The 23,624-nt window shown below is 41.5% G+C and overlaps 1 protein-coding gene across 1 annotated transcript in view; it reads left to right on the forward strand.

Moving 5' to 3' along the window:
* Window positions 1-7,875, forward strand: part of ctnna1 (catenin (cadherin-associated protein), alpha 1) — a 45,077-nt gene extending 37,202 nt beyond the window's left edge. The window contains exons 16-17 of the mRNA XM_068740881.1: window positions 5,204-5,338; window positions 6,118-7,875. Of these exons, the coding sequence (XP_068596982.1) occupies window positions 5,204-5,338; window positions 6,118-6,408 (426 nt within the window). The 3' untranslated portion in view covers window positions 6,409-7,875. The remainder of the gene's footprint in view (window positions 1-5,203; window positions 5,339-6,117) is intronic.
* Window positions 7,876-23,624: the final 15,749 nt, after the last annotated feature.

A 23,624-nucleotide genomic window follows, 5' to 3' on the forward strand; every position in this document is an offset into this window, starting at 1 on the left:
GGTGTTTTGGGACGAGAGGTAAATTTTCCCCTGTGGATGTATGCCTGTAATTATCTTCTCCCCAGGTGTATTTTAAATGTTTGAAGCTAATCGGGATTTTAAATAAGATTTTATTCACCATTTCCATGGTAGCATGCTACTGTTTCTGTGCTGCTGTTGTTTTTATGTCGCCTCTATTTTGAGGGGTGCAGGAGGTAACCAACGTCCTGTCGTATTGTTTTTTTCCACTGTTGATGAGGATGAAAAGAAAACTTGTATAATGTACATTTCCAGCTCACCTTCTATTTCAGTTTCCACCTGAAATATAGAATGGTCCCTGTGCTTTGTTTTTGGTATGTTCTTAAACTACCCTATGTATGTCAGTCACGGTTTTAACTAATGGATTCAGCTCATTGTAACTTATATCTCTGCATCTGTGCAACTCCCATAGGAGTCTTTTTTGTGTAATGGCAGAATAATGTTCTTGGCTCCTCATCCTGAAGGTCCTTTTTTCAGATTATTTACAGATACACAAACGATTGGATTGATTTATTCTTCTTTATTTTTACCCTTGATAAATGTTTCATATGTCAGAGCAGTAAAGCCACATTGTGAGTCGGGCAGACTGATCTAAGATGTTGCATTTGGGTGTAAGGTTTTGATTTGTTTGTTTGTGACCTTCTCTTTTGAGCAATAAAGCTCCAGTCGCCTCACCACGGTGAAGCTTGTCTAAACTAACTTTATGTTTTCTTGAGTTTGTCTTAACTGTGGCAGGAGAACAAATTGTGCTGTTCATGTTATATGGGATAGTTTATAGTGTAAATCAGTCTAGCCGGTATAGTTTCAGAAACAATTTTTTTATGTTTCTGAATAGTAGGAAGTGACTAATAAACAAAGTATATCAGAAAACTGTGTTGTATCCACTGCCCTATGACACTCCCCCATAACTTTGCAGCATATTAGAATTCGGTGATGTTGGTGAGTACTGGAAATTGCCTTTTCCTCTGGGTGATGTGTCTTGAAATGTCAGTGCTGGGCAGCAGTAGTACAGGAGTTTTGCCTCTTCCCATGATGGGACGTGACCTTCCTGATCCTCATTCATATCTTGGACAAATCCCAACACGTAGCATGGCAAAATACCTTTGTTTTACATCAGGCTCTGTCATTCTTATTACGTAGTGTCCATTCTTTACTTTGTGGGCCATGAACTGTCAAGTTAAAAAATATTTTTCGAGTAAAAGTGTGGTGTGTGTGTGTGTGTGTGTGAATATGGAATCAGAATAATCCCGGAGGGAAATTCTATCGGCAACATTGCTCCACTCAACGAAATCATAAATATGAAATTGACAGTATGCATATAGTGCATTAATAGAAATAGAATACTATAATATCAATATATATTTAAAAGGCAATAGAAGCTTACAATGATGTGTTGCATAATTTAATTACCACAGGAAGAAAAGTTCAGTTTTTGAGGGGGGTGGTGGTCTCATTCTATTGTAGACTACACTATATTCTATACTACATTCCAATGGGGCTTCCTGTCTCATCTCATTTGTTAGTCTATTCATCACCATGGCAAACAAAAAGGGGCTCAGAGCTGATCCCTGGTGCAATCCCACCTCTACACTAAACTCCCCTGCTACTCCTACAGCACATTTCACTGCTGTCGTACAACTGTCATAATATCAAATACAGCAATATCCGTAACAATGTGATGAAGTCTTCGGCGCCTTGTTTCCTGTTCAGCCATTTCTCAATAGGAGCTGACCAAGCAAGGTCAACTGTCACAGTCCACAACTGAACCACACAGCACGTGAAAATACATCAAATGTTTACAGCATTATTCAGGGCAAGATATATATATATAAAAAAAAAAAAATTCTAGATTCCAGTGGTTGAAATCGCAATAGACGATTGCATCACTCCGGAGGAAAGGGCAACACTTTCCCTTATAGCAGTGATTCTCAAATGGTGGGGCGCGCCCCCCTAGGGGGGCGCGGTGCGATGTCAGGGGGGGCGCCTGTGACCGCGGAGAAAATGTTTTTTTTGCCTTACGAGAGTAAAGTGTAATTGCACATCCACTCCAGTAGTTGGCAGTGGTGCCCTGATTGTCAGTGCGCGTAGGGAGTATTAGCAGAAGAAGAGCGGTTGTAAACAATCTACGGTGGGAGAAGAAGAAAGACATGACTTCCTTATTTTCGGTTGCAGACTAAAAAAAATTGTAATAAAGTTATTATTTGTTGTAAGTTAATCTATATTTCTTTCTTTTTCATATTTCTTTGTATGTAAGGATACAAGAGTGTTTTCTTTTTCGGGGGGGGGCGCGACAGAAAATAATTGAGAAGCACTGCCTTATAGTCAGTCACACATGATTAAGTCACTGAAACATCAGGTCACACTGTTTGCAGTACACATTCTTTTTGTCTCAACTTTATACAACTTATTCTTGTTACAGTCAGACCAGTCTCAGAATGTCCTGAGTGCTTCCTAAGTGAAGCCAGCAGCTGAGAGTATGAACACAAGTGATGCTTTCACAGTGCCCTGCTCTCAGACGTCTGAATACATCCCCAAGACCTCATTAGCATGGCTGCTGCATTCAGCCTCATCTCAGGTCTTTGCTTACAGGGTGTGTGTACACACACACACCATCCCAGCTACAGTTGAATCCTCCTGTCTGTGTACAGACCCCAGTTGGGTTCTCCCCCTTATGTACTCCTCCATACTGTCCCCCCTCTGGCTCACTCTTCATCAGTGCCTTTTTTCCAACTACTTATTTTTCTCTTAACTCCCTCCCTCCCCTATTTTCTCCATCCTTTCAGTCATTTATATACTCCTCTGCTATGTGATTATCCCCTTCAGTGTATCACTCGTCTCCCCTTGCATGCCATTCTTTAATAGAATGTCACCTCTTACATTACCATCCTCTCTTCTTGACCCATCTTTCTATTAATCTGGAGTTAGACGGTGTAGAACTGTCATTTTAATTGTCACAGGACATCTGTGAGGCTCTAAATAATGAAAGTTTATTTTTTCTTACCTTTTAGTTTTGTCGTCTTACATCTACATGAGAAGGGTTTCTTTAATTACAGTGGACGGACGTGTCCTTGTTTTGTTACCGATCTGATGGCTGTTGTGTATGAATGAGCACAAATGTGCTGTATGCAACAATCTCCAAATTCTGGTGAGTGAATATAATTAAGAGTCCCGATCTGTCACCAGCCAAAAAGGATTTGCTTGTTTAAAAAAAAAGAAACAATATTTCTTTACTTTGTGCATTAGTTCTTTATAACAGCTTTAGTGACATTGAGTGAATCCACTCTTGTTTTTTTTTTTCTTTGCTTACACCCATTTTTATTTTGTCTACACAAACACGCTGGTGTTTTATTCTTCTGAACTCCCCAGCAATGTCCTGCAGAGAGCCCGTCAATTAAAATATTGGTATTACTTCCCTCTGTTCTTTTTCCAGCTACATAAAATCAACAGCTGCCAAATTATTCTTTCAGACAGCCACGCACTGGCAAACATTATTGTTTTAACCAGCATTTTCTCCTGGCTTGCTCTCTGGTGAATCGTGAATCTGCTGATGTGAAAAGCTGCAGCCTCTGATTGTGTGTAACCGATCCATTCTAGCCATGTCCTGTTCATTGTTGCTGTTGCAGACACTGAAATCTACCATCAGAACTTCCTCAGGGTCTTTATATCTCTCAATTGACGAACCACTATAAGGAACATTTCTATGCAGACGGGCAGCTTTAGTAGTAAACTGGTAATCAAGGTAATTAAATATTTAATAAATATTGTCCACTTCTAAATTAGATGGATTTGCAATTTTCAAGTGGGGTGTTATGATAATGTCTTGGATTTCTGGAAGTTGTCAGTCTATTTTTGTGTGTGTGTTCTTGCTGACTGCTTACACTACTGTTAACACTGTTTTGCTCTTCCCACATGGAATTGGAGTTATTTCCTCAACATAATTGAACTCAATTTTGAACCTCCTTTTAATACATTTTAGATATTGTGAGATTTGATTTGAATTACACAAGCCTATTTGTGTGCTTGACGTGATCGATTTGATAAAATCCAGATTATTGACTGACTGTTACCTCTGCTATGGAAGACTTATTTTTGTCAAACCGACAAAAGAAGCGGTGACCGGAAAAAAAAATACTTGTTTGTTAAAGTGTGGGTCAAGGACCAAAGAAGAACCCATTCCTTGTTGCAGCGGATACAAATCGTGGGTCACGTGTAAATGATTCTCCACTTTAAAAGAGCAGGAGTTAGGAAAATGTAAGGAACATACAATTTTCTCAATGTTTCAATCAAGTCTGTCTTTAACGCACAAGTACAGACTTTGGAAGAACCCCTCAGGAAGATGCCGTATTTCTGAATTTTGTGTGAATTCAATCCATGCCACAGGCAGCAGAGGAGAGAGATGGAGCACAAGTCCTCCTTGGTTAAGTTTCTAGCCTGTAGTTTAACCCTCTGCATTGTTATTGGCTGATGCCCAATGCAGCAAGATTATAAGACAAAAATGCAGGGACACACAGGGTCTCTGCAGGTACCATCACACACCTCCAGTGAGTCATAAGCAATGCTTGAGAGGTGACGCTGACGCCTCAGCTAGACGCTACGACTTGTTTCTAATATTTCTTGAATATCCACGAATAAATGTTCATGTTCAATTTTGCATATCATGAAGTGGGAACTATTGGCTTTGGAAAGGCAATGCATTCTTGAGCTAGTCATTGCAAATTAATTGTAAAGCATACCTTATCTACTAACAGGGCTCCTTTGGAAATGCTCGAGGAAGTGTGTTACCAGAAAGACTTCACAAGATCATGATCACCTTAAAGTAGATAGACAGCCAAGTTGGCCTCTTAATAGAAATGTCAATTTGTGTGACTTCGTCCTTCGTAACCCTCTGAAGATGAGTTACCAGTCTCCCAGGTTGTGGGAGTGCATTTGTTATTTTGACTCTAATTGCATACTCTAAGAGTATACCGTACCTGCCATTCTGCTACTTACTCATCTTGATAAAGTGTAACATCATCGCATCTGCAAAATCACATAAATATTCTTTGTTCAATATTCACTAAGTGGCAGCAAATGAGTGAAGTGTCAACAATTGATGAATCGTTCATCCTGCGCTGGTATTAGAACTGCTCACATACATGCCGATGTGCACATTAGTTAACCTGACACTTGTTTTTCTCCCTTGTAGTGCCCAGACTCGACCTGTAAGCAGGACCTGCTCGCCTACTTGCAGCGCATTGCCCTGTACTGCCACCAGCTCAACATCTGCAGCAAAGTCAAAGCTGAGGTGCAAAATCTTGGCGGAGAGCTCGTCGTCTCTGGGGTGAGTTTGATGCCATTTTAAATTTGGACCCATGTACTATTTACAACATTCATCAAAGGGCCCACAGTAACTTCAATGTAGCAGAGCAGCTGATACGTGGTATTAAATGGCAGCGTGCTAAAGTAAGATATTAATGCAAACAGAATTGCATTTTTGTACATTGAAGTCTCCACACGGAACCTCTAATTACCAAAAGCTAATTAGGTCAATAGAATGCATTAATAATACTAAGATTTCTGACAACCGTAATCGGTTGTGATTATTTTATGAATCTTTCTCATCAATTGAATGTGCTGCTTCTATTTTGTATATGATAAAAGGATTCCAGAAATGCCTGTGCAAGAAAAACTAATATTCCTCAAGTATTGCACTACTTTGTCTACTTAAGACAACATTGCAAGAGCAAAATTTACAGACCCTTTTAAAGCATTCATTAACCAATGAGTCACCAGTAAAATTAGTTAGTCGCTGATTGGCGGAAGTAATTAATTCATCCCTCATTAATGTGGAGCTGAAATGAGCATGTCTGGAACTATTCAATTGTGGACCCTAAATTACTGGGTCCTTTTTACATATTTACAAAACTCTCACATTAGTCTCCCAGACGAACTCTGAAAGGTAATTTAATTATTCTTTGGAAAATACTTGAGTCTCACTTTTTTTGAAGAAAACTAGCAACTCAGAAACTCAGAAAGAGAGTAAAGTAACTGATATTTATTGTAACATTTGCACACTAATCTAAATATCTGGTGTTCTCTCTCCTGTCTCCATTTACGTAGTTGGACAGCGCCATGTCTCTGATTCAGGCTGCAAAGAACCTGATGAACACTGTTGTGTCAACCGTCAAGGCTTCATATGTTGCATCTACAAAATACCAAAAGAGCAAAGGCATGGAGTCGCTCAACATGCCGGCCATCTCCTGGAGGATGAAAGCTCCAGAGAAGAAGCCTCTGGTGAAGAGGGAGAAGCAAGATGATGGCCAAACAAACAGGGTCAAGAGATCCTCTCAGAAGAAGCACATCAACCCCGTGCAGGCTTTGAGTGAGTTCAAAGCCATGGATAGCATCTAGGTTTTGATTGAAAAGGGCGCTAAATATCGACCAATTAATATATAGATAGAGCTTGCGATTTACTCTAAAAGAAAAGGATTTATCATTTTTCTTCCACATCTACATTGACGATGCCTCTTTGACCCATTTTGTATTTGTACGCTGCCTCGTTTCTATACCACAAGTTCACATTAGCTCTAGTCTGAAGTAGCAACTGTCGCAAATAAGAGGGAAATCAACTGGACGAAAAGCATGTTGTACGTTAGCTTTGCCTGTTTGAGAGGGAAGGGAGTGGCTTTTGCAGATATTCTAAAAACAAATTCCAAAAGGCTTTTGATTGATTGTTTTTTTTATTCTCACTAGACTTACTGTAATACTAAGCGTACTCTGGTATTTTCTACTCTAAATTGAGATTACTGGCTACATACCTTCTCGACTGCAAATATCAATTATGCAATCTTTCAACTGTCTTGTTTTAACTTGAGCAATAAGTAAAGTTCATTTGGATGAGCTGGGCTAACTTTAAACATGGTTATGGTTCAGCTTTTAAGAGCCAAAGTGATTATACTTCTGTGGGTGCCTACATTATTATCATGTTATACATTTATTGTTATGCCACTATGAACACTTAGTATACGTTTCAACTGACTATATTATGCCTCCTTTAGCATTTGGACTGGTAAATGCCGCACCTTCTTAAATTTAACCATCTCAAGTTCATTTTTTATTTGTAATTTTTTTTTATTGTTCCCATAATGCAGCAAACCAAAGGTGATAAATGATTCTTTCCAGCCTTACGTTTGACTGTATAACTGTTTCCTGTGTCATGCCACACAGATCCAGATCTGAAGCTGACGAGCTTTATTTACTGTCGATGAGACCAAACACTTCCGTTATCTGAGATTGTGTCCAAATTGAGAACTAAATGTCTTTTCACTCCGTACTTTATGGGGCAAGAGAGAAGGGCATTTTGCTGACTAAGAATTCCTATTGTTTGGATTCCTTTTGCTTGAGATTAAACACTAATCAAAATTTGATGCCCTGGACATTTATGGGAAACTAGAAAAGCATTTGAGGTTTTTGGAGCATTAAAAAGTAAAGATTACGATTTTTATACTTTAGATAACTGTGGGATATTAGTTTGATTTTTTTTTCAGGGCCTTACATAGTATGATGCTGTATATTGGTGCACAGCAAGGCTTTGAAATCCTGCTGTGTTGATCCTGGGGCTGGATCGTAAGCTTGTTCGTTGACATGCTTAGACTATAGCAGGATGGGTATGTGTGGTTACTGGTCGGGTGAATTCTTTTTTTTTTTCATGCATTTCTCCTCGGTTTGTTTCTTGCTGTTTTGTAGTTTGGATTTGAATCTTGAGTGATTTCAAACTACTTTGCTGTGGACGTTTTGTATTTGAGAGCTGATTTAATAGTGCACATGTGACTTGTATTTGTGTGCCTGCTTTATCCTAATAAAAAATATTGTATCTTTTTTTTCTTCCTCATTCTGCAGAGTGTATTAAATTGTTGTTGGTATTCATTCCAGGTAACGGTGCTTGGTTAGTGAAACTAAACCTCTTAAAGATAAAAGGAGCTTTAACCTTTGCAAACTTACAACCTTGTACCATGGATATATATTTATATAGGGTATATTGTACCTCCCGTACCATCTGCATTTCTGATTTGAGGGTTGCTATTTTAACTTCCGTAATTGGGTTTCTCTAACATTTGTGAGTTGGTTTATTTTTTCAATACAAATAAAAGCAGCATTTAACATTAAACACATTATTGAGGTTTCTGGTGTCCCCCCGCCCCCTACATGAATTCAGTGGTCAGTGAAGAGTGTGCAGTGATGTGCTGGCCGGACTAAAACAGCCTGTGCTAGAAATGCTGTCATGACCCTAAATTCACAGATCAAATTTCTATCAACACATCCAATTTCTGTGTTTATTTTTTTTAAGAAGTTGTCCTTTAAACTTGTGATAACCTTTTCACTGAGCATCGATACGCCATGTTGACATGGAAGGACCAGCCCGTCACATAGCCACGGGGGTCCAGCTGACCTTTGGGAGAAACGTTACCTCTTAGATCACTAATGACTTCAATCTGGATGACGCCCAGGTGATTTAATATTTACTGGCAGCCCTCGGTGCTTTCTACGGTAAGTGAAATATGCTTTTATTTTGACTGCTGGCATGACATCATTAGCGTTGGGAGATTTTGCATGTTGTACTTAAAACAGACGTTTGCATAGATTTCTCACATCTCGTTCTGTGGCGTGTTGGTGATTTGGTTCGTACATTTCCTGGTTGGATTTCAGCACCTATAAGGGGTTGTCAATCTATTTGGGGAATAGCCTGGCCATATCTCCTCAGAAACTGTTGAAACTGGGCCGAATTCAATGAAGTCTCACATAGAATTTAGGCGGGCTGCTTCAGTTTCAGTATGTGTTTAATGCATGTGCTAGCTTAGGGAATATTTGTGTCAGTGTTCTCTCATTCATATATAATAAGGGTCCACATTTTCGATTTAATGTTTTCTCATGTTTTAAGAAGAAATGAAATTACATGGGAGATCTCTTCTCAGGGAACTGCGCTTGCGGTGTTATCCGGAGTATTTTATGCGAGTCCTTCAGTCGGTATTTGAGGGGGGGGGCTGTATGTTGTAGCTGAGAAGGGTGTGGTGGAGCTTTTGTAAAGCAGGAAACGGGAAGCTAAATATGACAGAAACGAAAGCAGCATGCTTATAAAATCACTGCTTTATCATCAGTGCACAAGTAGGTCTCAGTATAATGTGTGTTTTGTGCATTTTGTTAAATGTGAGATATTCCAGTCACACTTCTTTGCCATGATTGCAACTCCCTTTCATCTGAGAGCTGTGTCAGCCGATATAAAGGCATACCCATCTTTTTGTGTGTGTGTCCGTGTCATTGCAAATCTTAGAGATCAGTCTGACTGCTTTGTGCGGTTTTGGGATGAAGGCGATAAATGTGTCTTTTATTGTAGCGACTCTCGGTGGTTACGTATTATGTTGTGATAAGGATTTTTGCGATATTGCTTACTTTAACATGCACTTTGTAATTCACGCACAGAAGAGGAACACTGGCACCAACAATCCCCTTGGGGCTTGACAGCAGTGCTGTTTTGCAACATCCTGTAATGATGATCTCGATATTCTGATGCAGAATTGTATCCAAATTATGCACCTCTGCTTGGCGTGTGTGAGATGACTTTGAAATGCAGCTGCAGTCAGCAGGAACACAAAAAAAAGTCAAGAAATAATAGGATAACTTATTACCTAGACAGTTGCTATATTGATCAGTTCATAGCAACAGGGTTCATGCATATGCGAGGAAATACCTCAAGTGGTGCAGTGGTTCCTTCATCCAACCACAACTGCTGAAAAAAATCAGTCTGTAATGTCCGTACGGCGCACGGTTACTGTAGCGCTGAAGTTATCCGAGGTTTGTCAGAACTGGAGTGGTTTATAGAGTTTGCCTAATCCGATGGCTGGTTTCTGGTTTGCCTTTCCTTCCATGTCCCCCGTTGGTGTTTTGCTGAGTCAAACTGCTGCCGTCCCATGAAATGAAGTTTTATCAATCACAGAGTAAAAACCTTGTTGTTGTTTTTGCACATAATTTTAATATAATAACTTTGGATGAGGAAGGGAATGGAGGGAGATTGTTTAGGGAGGGGAGAGATGGATTCCTACAAAATACTATACACAAACGGAGGTATAGGTTAGCTTCTGGAAGATTTGCCAAAAAACCAAGTGAGATAGTATTGGCAATAATCACGTGCTGCTAGATCAATACAGCGCTGGACAATTGGCTGCTTCTTAGTCTATAGTGACGCCAGCTGTATGCAGAAACAGTAAATGAGATGTATTTAATCCCTTTTGAGGGTCTTTAGGTCCCTTGACCTTGTGGGTTTAACCATTCTACAGCTATCATTATTAATACCATGCTCACATTAATTATTTGTTTCGCCAGTAGCAGTCTGGAGGAAAAACATTCTACAAGTCGCTTTCAGCTCCAGGCTGACAGCTGGGAATTTGGGAGAATGCGAATTACCTGAGGGCCAGCAGGAAATTTGGTAACTGTTGTCGGGTACTGCATCGTATATTGGTCTGCCAGCGTCTGCTTGATAGTGCCACAGTTAACCCACTTACAATGTTTAATTGAAGTATTGTCCTTTGGGAGAATTTATTTAGCTTTTCTTCGTAGAGGCATAATTAGTGATGAGATGCGGCCATTTCGCTCTCCCCTGCTCCTCTAATAAAATGTAACAATCCTTCCCAGCTGGCTGGTCGAGACACTTTTATTGTCACTGCTGAGTCTTAGGACGAGTCTTCTTTATAGGAATGAGTCTGCCGATTGCAAGCCAAGAAAAGACGAAATTCAGCAATACGTGAAAGCACAGCCCGTATTGCTGAGTAATACAATGAAATGAAAATCATGACCTTTGTGTTGTGAAATAGATTTTTGTGATGTTAAATTATTTGAGATGGTTGTAAAAGCTGATTCCAGATGGTGGTGTCATCCAATGTTGTTCATTATTCAATTGCACCCAAAGGGCCTGGTGGAGGCGTGTAGCAAGAGCTAAGGACGTGCCCATGCATTTCTAGAGTGGAACTGAATCATAGGGTGAAAAGACAAATTGGTGAACCTTAATAAATGGGATACTTTTCATGGAAATATTGTGGTGTGTGCTGGCAAACATGGAATTTATTGTTTTATTTTTGTCCTTTCACTGTGGTATCGACTTGTTCATTGTTCAAGATTCCGGCTGCCTCATTTATGCTACTGCCACATTCCTAAAATGCAACAGTTCTGGTAACAATTAATTTTCATTATTTGATATTTGTTGCATATTTCATATTTGATCATGCGTGTATCATAGGTATATTAAATTCTATTCAGATCATAACAGAACGTCATTTCACGGCACTTTGCAGGTGTAGCAGGGAAAGACAGAACCCAACTTGTCCAATAAGAACAATCACTTTGGCGAGGGAGGCGAGGGAAAACTCCTCTTTAACAGGCATAAACCTTGAATAGAACCTATAGACTCGTAGTAGGCAGCCATCTGTCTGGACCAGTTGGGTTTAGAAGGAGAGAGAGAGATACAGAGACAATGACAGAGAGGAAGAGACAGATACAAGGACAGGAAGGAGGCGAGTGGCAGAGAGAAGAGGCGGAACATACAAGCTGCTGCTCAAACTGGCTGAAGAAATACTGAAACTAACACTATAAATGCTGATTCAAGCAGAAATGAGCAACACTGCAAGACATACATGTGAAATATCTCTAAATTAGAGGCACATGATAGTCCAGAACTGAGCTGATGAGACTTCAGATGGATACACCCACACAGTGTAAGAACATATTTCTGGACATGTATTTATACAGTGATTACGGATAATTTCTGAATCCATGTAAATAAAGTCGCAGATCCTTAAATGACCCTTTTAAGGCCAGGGTTCTTATCCCTGAAGTAGTGAGTCTAAAAACATATACCGGTAGTAGCTGTAATGTAATACAGTGAAATAGTGCTAGCAATAAAAAGAATCTTATGTTTTCATTTAAAGTCACTTTAATAATAAGCTCTCAAGGAATGGCAAAAAAAAAAAAAAAGTAATAAAATCAGCAGTGGCACAGTCATAGGTAATTATGTTAAGAATTCCTCTCACAATGCAAGCTGGGGAAGAAAAGTATAATACTGCCAGCCTAGCAGTGAGGGCGGCTGCCATTGTATGGGAAATGAATGGCTGCGCTGAACATGTGTGTGCTGCTCTGGGAAGATTTGTGTGATGTAATTACCGGTAGATGTAAAATGCTTTTAAGCTGGCTCTTGAATTGACTTTGGGCTTGAGTGATTTGTGGCTATCAGGTTGTTCCTTGTGTCATGGTGTTGTCTTCAGTCAAGCCCAGCAGCTTAAACACCTGTAAACACTTAAATCCGGTTTCTTGCCATGGCCAATCAGCATATAACTTGTTTGGAACGTGTTCTGTGGAAGCGAATTCGACAACCCAGAGAGAGAGAATTACTTTAAAGATATATTCCTCATTGCATGTGTCCAGATTCCCTCCGTTTTAGTATCATTTGCTTTACTGAGAACACATTCTGACAGTTGTTCGACAGACCTGCACGTTAAACATTCAGTCGAGCACCTTGTGCATAAAGTAATCCAGCTGCATCACGCAGCGTTGCTGATCTCCAATCGTCTCGTCTGCATTCCAGGTACCCGGCACCGCATTTTAATGGCCGACATCTCAGGGCTGCAATTCAAGGGTGTGATTCATATCTCGTCATCAGTTACAATCAGACCCAAGGCTCGGATGCTGTGCTCGCTGGACAAGCATAGCTAATACAGTGTGGAGGGGAAAGGAAAAGAGCTGCAGCACATTCCCTTTTTTTTTTTTTTTTTTACATTTGAATCAAAGGTGTTGCAGTAGAGTTGCAGAAGGTTAAACAGAGAGAATGATGGAATAAATGACATGACTCCCCCGACATTGGTACACAAGCATGTCTCATCTTTAAACCAATTTTCTCCCTCAGCACTCTAGGGAGTGGTCTGATTTGCAATGCTTCCTTTCTACCGGTAAGTGTTTATCCTGCTTTTACAATTAGATCTCACACCCAGCTGCAGCATTAATCAAAGAGCCAGACAGATTCACATTTGAAGATTGAGGGAATGTGTCCTCCATGTCTCCCGCTGAGGTAACATGCTGTGAAGCGTCTTAGACATATGTGCACAGACTTGACCGGATTTCAGAGGGCTTCCTAAATTGAGCCAGTGAAAAAAACATTTTTTTGCATGTATGATACAGGAAAATGTCCTATAACCTATTGATGCATTGATATTGCTCTTATTTATCTTGGTTTGGTATTTTGCTGTGTCCTCAGACTGGACAGACTGACATTTAAAAACAAATTAACATAAAAATATCACACCAGATATATTTTTTTCTCTTCTTGGCCTTAAAAGTAAAAAGAAAATTAGAAGAATATGTACTTTGAGAGATGTTTTAAGAAGCAAAATAATAAAAAAAAACAAAGAAACCATGGACCTCACAGTTCATAGTTGCTGTGTTGCGTGGGCATGCATGCGTTTCAGCCTTTACAGCATAATGCTAATAGAAATCCAGTCCAATCCCTGAAGGTACTCGTCTCCTGCTCAGCGCCCGGCCTTTAAATGCATTGATCAGAGGCCTGCTCATTAATTTTTTTAGTGGTCTTCTTTCTTGTTAAGGTTTGTGATCATTTTCAGATGCACTCAGTGATTTGTGGCTACTTAGTGTAAGAGTCAGTTCAACCACAAAGAAAATGTGTTTGCTCTAAGGGTGCAAGGTCAGCTGGTGGTAAAGAAAAAGACCAGAATACAAAAACACAGAACCAAACAGCCTTTGTCGACAGACGGGGAGCCACCATTGTGGGATTTCTCATTTAACAAAGGAGCGATTATTTTTTGTCCCTACGGTTCCCTGTGAGAGCTGTAACATTCAGCCAGAAGCAAATGTGACAACACCTATTAGTCAAAATTATTTAGTCAGAATTTGGACTGCAGGGCAGTGAAGATATAAATCAATAATTGGTCTTGTTTAATTCCCGATGATGCAGTGCATTGCTGGTGTCGCGTTAGCTGTACTGTAACAGCCGTTAATCACCCATCTTATTATTCACTTAATAGTCTCTCCTTAGAGCTAATCTTTTAGCGGCTGTGAAACCTGTCCCTCTGCACTGCAGGAATTGTTTAGTCTGTGTTTTCCCCACCACTCAAAACTCTTTCTTCTGCCAACTGTACGTGCAGCTATTGTGCTTTGCTGGCCTAAGTGATCTGCATCCAAATGCAAGATGCAAATGCAGCCCTCAGGTGGGTAATTAACATGCAATGTGTGTTTCAGTATTAAGTGAGCTGAATGCTGTTTCAAAGCAGTCATGAATTTCTGTGAAATGGAACATGAACTGGGATGAAGATTGTTTCCTGTGGACAGGAATTATATAGGAAGATGATGTTTCTCCACCACAAATTGGATTGTTGCAAACAACACAAATTGGGTGATATATTACCTCTGCCAGCAGAAGTTGGAGGGAGGACATGTGATCGACGGCGTCTGCTTATTTGTTTGTCTGTGGGTGTTCGTAAAAGCAGGATAACTCAGAAGAAATGTTTTTTAACAGATTTCAATTAGGTTTGGTAGAAAGGTCGGCCGTAACGAGGGGGAACGGCTGATGAGATTGTGAGCCCCATCTCTAAAGCCGTTTGGATCCAGGACTTTTCACCGTAATAGGATTTGTAATATTGCTTGGTGGAAGTATGCTTGCTCTAAGTACCCTGTAGATTCACATTGAAGCGTTTGCTCACTGTCAAGTGGAAGAAACCAGAACAGCTGCGGCTAGGGTGGCAGGAAACTGACCGAGAGAATTAGTTCACTGTCTTTTTGAAAGCTTGGCAACAACTGATCTTAAATGTTTTGTTGTTGTTGTTTTTTAATATGAAAATAATCATGAGAAAAAAACTGACATTTGATAATTTCCGACTTTGGAAGTGGGTGGTCAAACTTTGAAACAACACATGATCAGCAAGATCTTTTACATCAGTGGCTCACAGGGGGGGTCTGGCCCCTGGCTTGTTTTCCACTATCAGATGGAGTACCATCATTTTATGTCGATCATCTGGCTGGTTGCTCCCAATGCTGCCCTCATAGGGGGCAGATCTCGCTGCAAATAAGATTTGTTTTTGTGTGTGCGTGACCTGAACCAGCCCTCTTTAAAAAACTAGAGAGAGAGTGGTGTTTTATTTGGAACTACTATCCTATTTCCCATCCAGGGTGGCATTATCTATTTTCTGTGAAACACAGAGACAAGTCAAGAGACTCGGGCGCATAAAGACCATTGAGGAGTGTAGTGTTTTGTTTGCTATATGCACCCAGCCAGCCAGAGCTGGTTGAACTCCAACGAGAGCAGTGATGTAGATTCCAAACTCTGGCTTGAAAAAACACAAGTGGCCCCAATCGATGCTGAAGATCAGCCCCTCGTAGATATGCTGCTGTGTTGGGCCAGGATCATGCAGGATCGTTACAGCTGGTTTCCCACCAAATGTCCAGGATCCCTCAGAGTTCAACAGAAGTCAGAAAGTCTGGTTCATCCCTGAAGCAGTGAGTGGATTAAGCCATTGTGTTCATTCTCGTGTGTGAGTGCATGATTATCTAGTGAAGTGCATAAAAAAGGGCCATAGTGCCCAGCTGGAGAAGGGCATCCAGACTCTTCAATCCCTACAGCCCCCCCAACGCAGCAACATACAATTTAGTAAAACACAAAGAACAAAGATGAATGGTGTCAGAAAAAGTTGGAGGATGACTGCTTTACAACAGTTAATCAAAGCTAAATGTTAATGTATAGATAGGCCGACACAAATTCACTCAGCCCCAGGAATAATCAAATATTTATGATCAAAGCTGAGAAGTGAGCCCGTGTTGCCACGCTGGAGATAAAGTCAAGCAGCGATTCACATCTCATGCAACACTTTTGCACTTCTCCAGGGGAAAACTCCAGCACAGCACGTACACCCCCCCCCCCCCCACCTTCTCCTTCATTACGATCAAAGTAATTTCGTGGAGGGGAAGTTTATCCTTCATAACAACTGAACATGATTGTAAATCTGTTTGACAATTTCAAGTGAGAAAAGTAAAAATACATTATAATGGATATTATATGCAACTGATGGCTTCAGCAACACATTGCAATAATTTCATCTTAATTTATAACTATATTTAAATAGTAATCCTGTAAACGCATTGCATGGAAATATTCATCACCAAATACCAGCACTGCAAAAACAAATAGACCACATCTCAATTCAGGTTTCAATGGGCGTGTTAAATAACCCATGTAAAACAATGTGGTGTTTATATATGTGTGTGTGTATGTGTGTGTGTGTGAGAGAGAGAGAAATGCCCCCCCACAGTCTCAGAGTTCACTTTTACTGCAATCTCAAAATAGTTCACAACCACGAGAAGAGCGAAGTCCACTCTCGTGTTCTCCCTCCTGCTGGCCACTGTGTCAGAGACATTATGACCCAATCAGAAGCGGAGTCTGGAGCTGGTGTCACTGATCAAACACATCTGTGTGTGAAGAGCCTGCACATCAATCACTAGCAACAACTCCACGGACCCGATCGCACTCGAATGAGAGGAAATTGTTTTTTTCAATCCATGTTTTCTCTTTTAATCAGGATCAAAGTTAGATGCGTATGAACCACCGCCTCTTCGGATCCAGGACATTCTTTAATGCCCCTCATGACCACCTAAACTGGGTTCTTGGCAGCTCCTTGCATGTCTGCAGCTGACTATTGTGTGTGAGTGTGTGTGTGTGTGGGGGGGGCTTTGTAAAGTGCTTTGGCCTCCATAAAGGAGAAGAAAAATCCCGATATGGTGCAGTCCATTTACCATTAGTTTTGTGCGCAGCTGGAATCAATGGCGGCCTCACTCAATAGCTACTTTAGTGACTGCAAGATGAGGATGTTCTGTCTCTGATGGAAGAACCATGAGAGGGACACGAGAGGCGCCTGTTGCATCGAAGTCTGTGCCCTAGCAGGTCCGTGAGGCATCCAATCCATCCCTCGGTGGAAAACGACAAACAGAAAACCAAGCTGCGTCAAGCCAAGCAAGAAGAATCTGTTCAAAGCCTGTTTATTGTCCGCCACATAGATTGTGTTGTTAGAAATGGTGGATATTGCAGGTACTGCGCCTCCCTGGACTTACTACACATTACTCATGCTATAACAAGAATGTCATAGTATGCAATAATTACCATGTCAATGCTAAAATGAAATGCGTGTCCCTCGTATTACGGCTGTGATGCTGAAGTCCTGCGACTCTCAAGTGTCCTGTTGTGGTTGAAAGCGGTGTTACTGCTGCACTGCTGCTACAGCCAGATCCATCTTTCTATAAGGCCTGTGATAAGGATCAATAAAGATGATGGGATTTCCTCTTGTCCTCATTCAGAGAACAAAAGCGGCGCACACATAGACAACTGCCCTGATTTATGTCTGTGGGGCCTTCTCCAGATATAGACATTGAAACCTCAGTGAGATCCTAGAATATTGATTGGCCCCATTCACATATTATCAGTATCAGTGTGATACTGGTGGGAGCCAACATTTTAGATGAGGTACTCGTGGAGCGCCATCTGTAACCTGCTTCTTGCCGGCTATGCTGCCGTTCTCACCTGTTAACATGAGTGTCAAAAATAAAAAAAAGCAAAACATTCTCTCACAAGAGCTGCTCACGCAATCCGTATTGATTACGCTGCCAAACTGAATAAATTACGTTGAGTCAAAATTACCTTGTGACAGGTTTTTGTTTTAGTTGCAGTGGTTGTGAATTCCCCAATAGAGAGGTGGCATTCAGAAGCCAGTCTGTGAAGCCAAGAGTGAGCCTATGACACCACACACCTGACCTCAGCGCCTGCCTTCGCCCCAGTGGTGAAGATAGGGCCAACAGACACTTGATCAGCTCTTGCTGGCTCCAGAATGGGACTCTGGATGGCTTAAATTGGGCAAGGATGGTGGAACAACACCCCTTTCTCTTCAGGTTAGGGTGAGGGGACATGAGAGTTTGCTGATGATGTGGTTCTGTTGGCTTTGCCCGTCTGTGAGCTTCAGTATGCACTGGAACTATGGGAGGAGCTAAAAGTGAACCAGCTGGCCCGAGAGTCAGCACCTCTATATCTGAGGCCTTGGTTCTCTGCCAGAAATTGGTGGGCTGGCAGGTTGGGGAGGGGGTTACTGCATCAAGGAAAGGAATTGGGTCTTGTACACGAGTGAAGGGTCCATGAAGAAGACAAGCGTTTTAGTGCAGCTTCAATAGAAATACCGGTCAGTCAGGCATTTCCTTAACCGCTGTATCCGTAACCGGGTCGCGGGTGTAGCCTATCCCAGCAGTCTACAGGTGAGAGGTGGGGTACACCCTGGACAAGCCGCCAGCTCGTCACAGGGCCACACACACACACACACCTATGGACAATTTCGTTTAACCAGTTCACCTAAGCTGCATGTTTTTAGTGGTGGGAGGAAGCTGGAGAACCCGGAGAGAACCCACACGGACACGGGGAGAACCCGGAGAGAACCCACGCAGACACGGGGAGAACCCAGAGAGAACCCACGCAGACACGGGGAGAACCCAGAGAGAACCCACGCGGACACGGGGAGAACCCGGAGAGAACCCACGCGGACACGGGGAGAACCCGGAGAGAACCCATGCAGACACGGGGAGAACCCGGAGAGAACCCACGCAGACACGGGGAGAACACAGAAAGACACCAAGTTGGATTTTAACACGCTGTGTTGCTGTGAGGCAACTGCGCTACCCTGCGCCACCGTGCTGTCCAGAAATAGGTGGGTGCTGTTTTGTTTAGGATGGGGATGGGGACGTTTGGAATATCCTTTATGGCCTGCTGCCATAGCAACCCGACCGCAGATAAATGGAAGACACTGCCTTAGCTAAGTCCAGTTGTTTAATTGACCATGTCAGCAGCTTCAATAGCTGCAAAAATCAAATACGCTCAGCCTCCCTCACTACAAAACAACGTTTTTAAGTTTGATTTGATTTGTTATGTCCTGTGCATTGTTTTTTGTTTTATTTAATGGACTTCATTGGACAATGGATGCTTTGCACTTCAACACCATTTTGAAGCCATTTCTACAATCTCTTAGCTGCTTAGTTTTTATGTCCCAGATCAGATCAGATCCAACATTAGAATTAGAGTTTTCTACTCACCTCCGTAGTAAATCAGGGGGATTGTCCGTCTGTCTATCTGAGGAAGCAGGCGCCAAACAACAGATGAACGAGTCCCTGCCTTGGAACAGTGCCTCAGGAGTGACTGCTTTCTTGCCTTGATTGCTGCATCTTCCCCAAAAACTGTAATATGGACGACAGTTCGTTGCAAATATAGAGGCAGAAAATACTATTAGATTTGTCCAAGGGTTGCATGAACATGTCATAGCATTACACACACACACACACACATCAATTATCCTATTTCTGCTGATTGATTCTGTCACACAGAAATAGACTTAGAGGTGATCTCATATATTACAAGATGGTTCAGCCTCATTAGAACTACTTTGTGGTCCGTGGACGACGCTGCTGACACATCTTTGATTTCAAAGCACCCAATGAGATTATTTTTGAGCATTTTGAGCATATAGACATAATGGCATCAAGTCTGTCAGCTGTACTCACCACACAGCAAATCCTGCTAGATCTTTATATATATATATAAACATTAACCAGTGTTCCGTAATGAGTAGCTGTTTAATTTAGAATGTGATTTTTTTGTTAAAAGCGGTGCAAGTTAATATTCTTCATCTTGTCACGGTCTCAGCCAGCCGGTTCTCAGCAGCCCCGACCCCAATCAGCCAGCGGGAAAGCAGAGTGCTGACAATGCGGCTTCCATCACGCGCCTTTAGTGATAGCATTCATCAATCCTTAAACGCTTCAGAGAAACACCGGATTATTTTTGTTTGCCCTATAGGCTCTGCTCAGACAGACAGACAGACTGCAGAAAGCTCACACTGTTTATGGCAGCAGCAGCAGTGATTTTTTGGACCTCCTGCTTCTGCTCTTGCTCCAGGCGGTGCAGCTAACTTGAAGTGCCCCAGCATGTGTAGCGCTTTAAAATGGGCCCTTAATTTAAACATTTAGTAACATGCTGTAAAGCTCTATTATTATGTAATTGGATCAAAGCACCAATTCATACTAAATGTTACATGGAGGGATCGCTAGCATGAACGTGCACTTGCTTCATCATGCGCTTATTGTGTCCGCGTCATCAGCGACCAGGTTCATGCTGTGCAGTCTGAACGAGTTCAGAACGTCTTTTCGGTGCATGGTGTGATAGCATTGCTTGTAAAGTTGAATTACGACGCAGCGGTCGGTCTTGGCCAGCCAATGGCTGCCAGCGTTTTGTGTGACAGCTGGACTGGCAATCATTACGACACACAGCAAAACTGCTGTGCTTTGCCCATGGCTGTGAAAACCACTGATCAACTGACGGTCGTCCTGCCTTCCTTCTGTCCCTCCGTTGTCAAACAATGGCAAATTTTGAGGGACCGTTTTAGAATCAGACACACATTGTCTCATTTTTATCAGGTGTGTTACAAGCCTCTAGCAGGTAACGGCAATGCAGTACCATACATCCCAAAAGCTCACCCGTCTCTCCTTCTTCATGTATTGACCTAAAAAATGAAATGGATTCTTTTGTTTGTTCTGTGATTGACACAACAACTATGCCGTGAAATAGAATAACAATAGAATAATCAGATCTGCACTTAAAAAACATTGAATTGAGTTTAACAAAACTTTAATTTGATTTAGAAATATATCAACATCTGATCGAGTTTATCTCCCTGCTGCAGCGCACAGTGTAATTTATCACTGAGATTGTTTCACAAATGACTTTCGTTGACACCGCCGTTTCAGTTTCCTGAGTGTGGAGGATAGGATGGAAGCAAGCAACAATTAATAAATGAGTTTAATCATGAGCAGACCAGACTAAAAACATGCCGATGGCTAATTATCTTCTTCACCAGGGTGTAATCTGAGGTTTTACACCACACCGCCTCTGGCAGTTCTCTCTTGCCGCTGAGATAGTGTGTGTGAATCCAGCTCCTCTTATGACCTGCAACCGGCTGAGCCTTACGGTTTTGTTGTTCTCTTGCTGCAAACCGACAGTGACGCATTGGTTGCTGCTGGCAGAATTAGAGAGATAAATGGAAAGGACTACGTAACACCCCAACTTATAGTCTGTGTCTCATATTGATCCGGCCGTGCGGCAGTAGATCTCCATTTGCCTCCGCTGAAGCACTCGGCACTGTTCTTGAGGATGACCCTGAGGATTTAGAGATATGAACACTGTGCAAACTGCAGGGTTTGTGCCATTCAGATGAAGGGAGCACAGAGGGGCGATGCAACAAAACGTTCAAACATCATCTCGCGGAAGATCTGTCAGGAAATATCGTTTATATATTTACCCTGCTTATATTGATTTATTCCTTTTGAGCTGAGGTCTCGCTGAAACGCTATTGTAAGCAGGGAATCATGTGACAATGTGCAATGTCAAGCTGCTTTTATTGCAGCTGTGCTGCAAAAGCCCAGTAGTGTTTTAAAGTGGATCACGGGAGAGCAGGGAGTGGTGGATGTTTGGAACCGCTTTTTCAAAGTGTGCTTATTACATAGCCCGAGCATTAAAATCCCCGGGGACATCCATTCTCACATGCTATTAACTGAAATGTAATATTCATCCCCAAAAAAATGAAATGGGTGAATTGGAACACTTAGTAAATGGAGGTTTGCATTCATACACATTACATGTATTACTACTGCAATAGAAAAGCGGGGTGGAGAGATGAGAGATAACTTTGATATAAATAAGTGTGAAATATCTTTCTTAATGTTGCCTGGCACTGCATGGAATCAACTTATCCTCCTTTAATTAAATTACACATTGCGCACTGTACGAAATGACAAAATAGTACATCTTTCAACCGATTGTGTTGGTGTTGCATCACATGGCTTTAATCTTTGCTAAATATAATCAATGCTGTGAACCGGCAACTGCATTCTCCCAGCTCAAAGCACCACCCCCCCCCCCCCCCCCCTGCAATTTATCTGGAGGGTCTACTCACTTTTTTTTCCTCCCCAGATTTAAAGACTTTGAATTCCTCAGCGCATTCATATAAGCTTCCATAAAAGCTGGCTCCCGGTCCTCTTCCTTGAACAGACTTGAGGAACACGATTGGAATTGAGATGCTGGCATTGGCGACTTACTTTGCATAAGCAAAGCTTTATTTCACATCCTCTTAATATGTATTCACAAGCTCCCACTTAGACACAGATAGTGCTGAGTCACACCCTCGTGTGCACACTTTAATTATTTTGTGCAACAGCAACTTTAACTTGGCATTTGGTAAACTGTGTTCCATTTAAAATTTTTGTGGAGAATGTAATTTGTATTTCGTTCGCCTTTCAGGAAAGTATTAAGTTAAACCAGGCTGATAACATTATTGTGTCTATCCATGAAACTTGAGCAACAACGTCCCATTGTGTTGTGCTGATTTCAAATCGACTCGACCGACTTGAAATGGCTGGTAGTTTCATGTAAAATATAGAAAGTACATTGTCTAAATGAGCTATAAACTATTAAAATGTAGTAATTGACTTCTATCCAAAGTCATTTCTGCAGGACTGTCTGGAGGAGGGCCATCCTAAATTCTGGGCTCTCTGACAACTATGGACACGCTCTGAATTCATGTGTCTTAAAACACATCGACATATAAAACTGTTAATCCAGCATGGTGTCACACACACACACACACACACACACATATGCATACAGATGGTATTGTGCTGCATACGTCACAATGTCACAATGGATGCAAGATCTTAGTACTGTAATAAACTGAGGCTCATAGATTTCAAGATACAGCTTTCAGCCTTCTGTGAGATGCACAACTGTTCAGTCACGCATGGCTGTCTGCGAAGAAAGAAAAAGGCTCTAAAGGAGCAACACGGTTGACAGGATGGACGATTTGGTGTAATTTCAGAACGTGGAATCTGAAAGTCAGTCTGGTTTCAAAACGTTGTGGACCAATTGAGCCTGTCTTGTGGCTTTAAAGCGGAGGGTAAAATCTCTGGCTTGGACAGCTGAAAGTTTTCACTATCTACAATACTAAAGTGGCTACAGGTAATAGAAACTCAGGGACCAAAACAGATGCAGCTTTATTTGGTCTCTACTTAGATTCTGTACAAATGCAAGATGATTGACTAATTAATTGAAAAGAAGAAATTGCTCCGCTCTAGAATCCAGGATTGTAGAAAAAAAAAAAGGTCCCCTGAAAATGACTCTTTTCATTCACCGACCCTCTTATCTTGTTTATTACTGCCCAGTCTCTGGATTCGACAGTGCGCACACACACACACACACACACACACACTTTCCCTTTGCTGCCCTTGCCTGAGGGTTTGGTTTGAGTCATGCCCTTTGTCAGACTTTGAGTGGGTCTCAAAGAAATAATGGTACGACTTCCATGAGACTGTGGCGCCTTCCTTAATTGGTGTCTTTTCTTGCATGTACATCACATTCGCCCATGTTCACTCAAAATTGCGCATCAAAGCATTAAAAAACAAAAACTCCGGCAGTGCCAAGTGAAGTTTATATTACTGAATTCCTAATACAC

This window comes from Brachionichthys hirsutus, chromosome 6 (assembly GCF_040956055.1).
Source record: "Brachionichthys hirsutus isolate HB-005 chromosome 6, CSIRO-AGI_Bhir_v1, whole genome shotgun sequence".
In the NCBI taxonomy this organism is placed as follows: domain Eukaryota; kingdom Metazoa; phylum Chordata; class Actinopteri; order Lophiiformes; family Brachionichthyidae; genus Brachionichthys; species Brachionichthys hirsutus.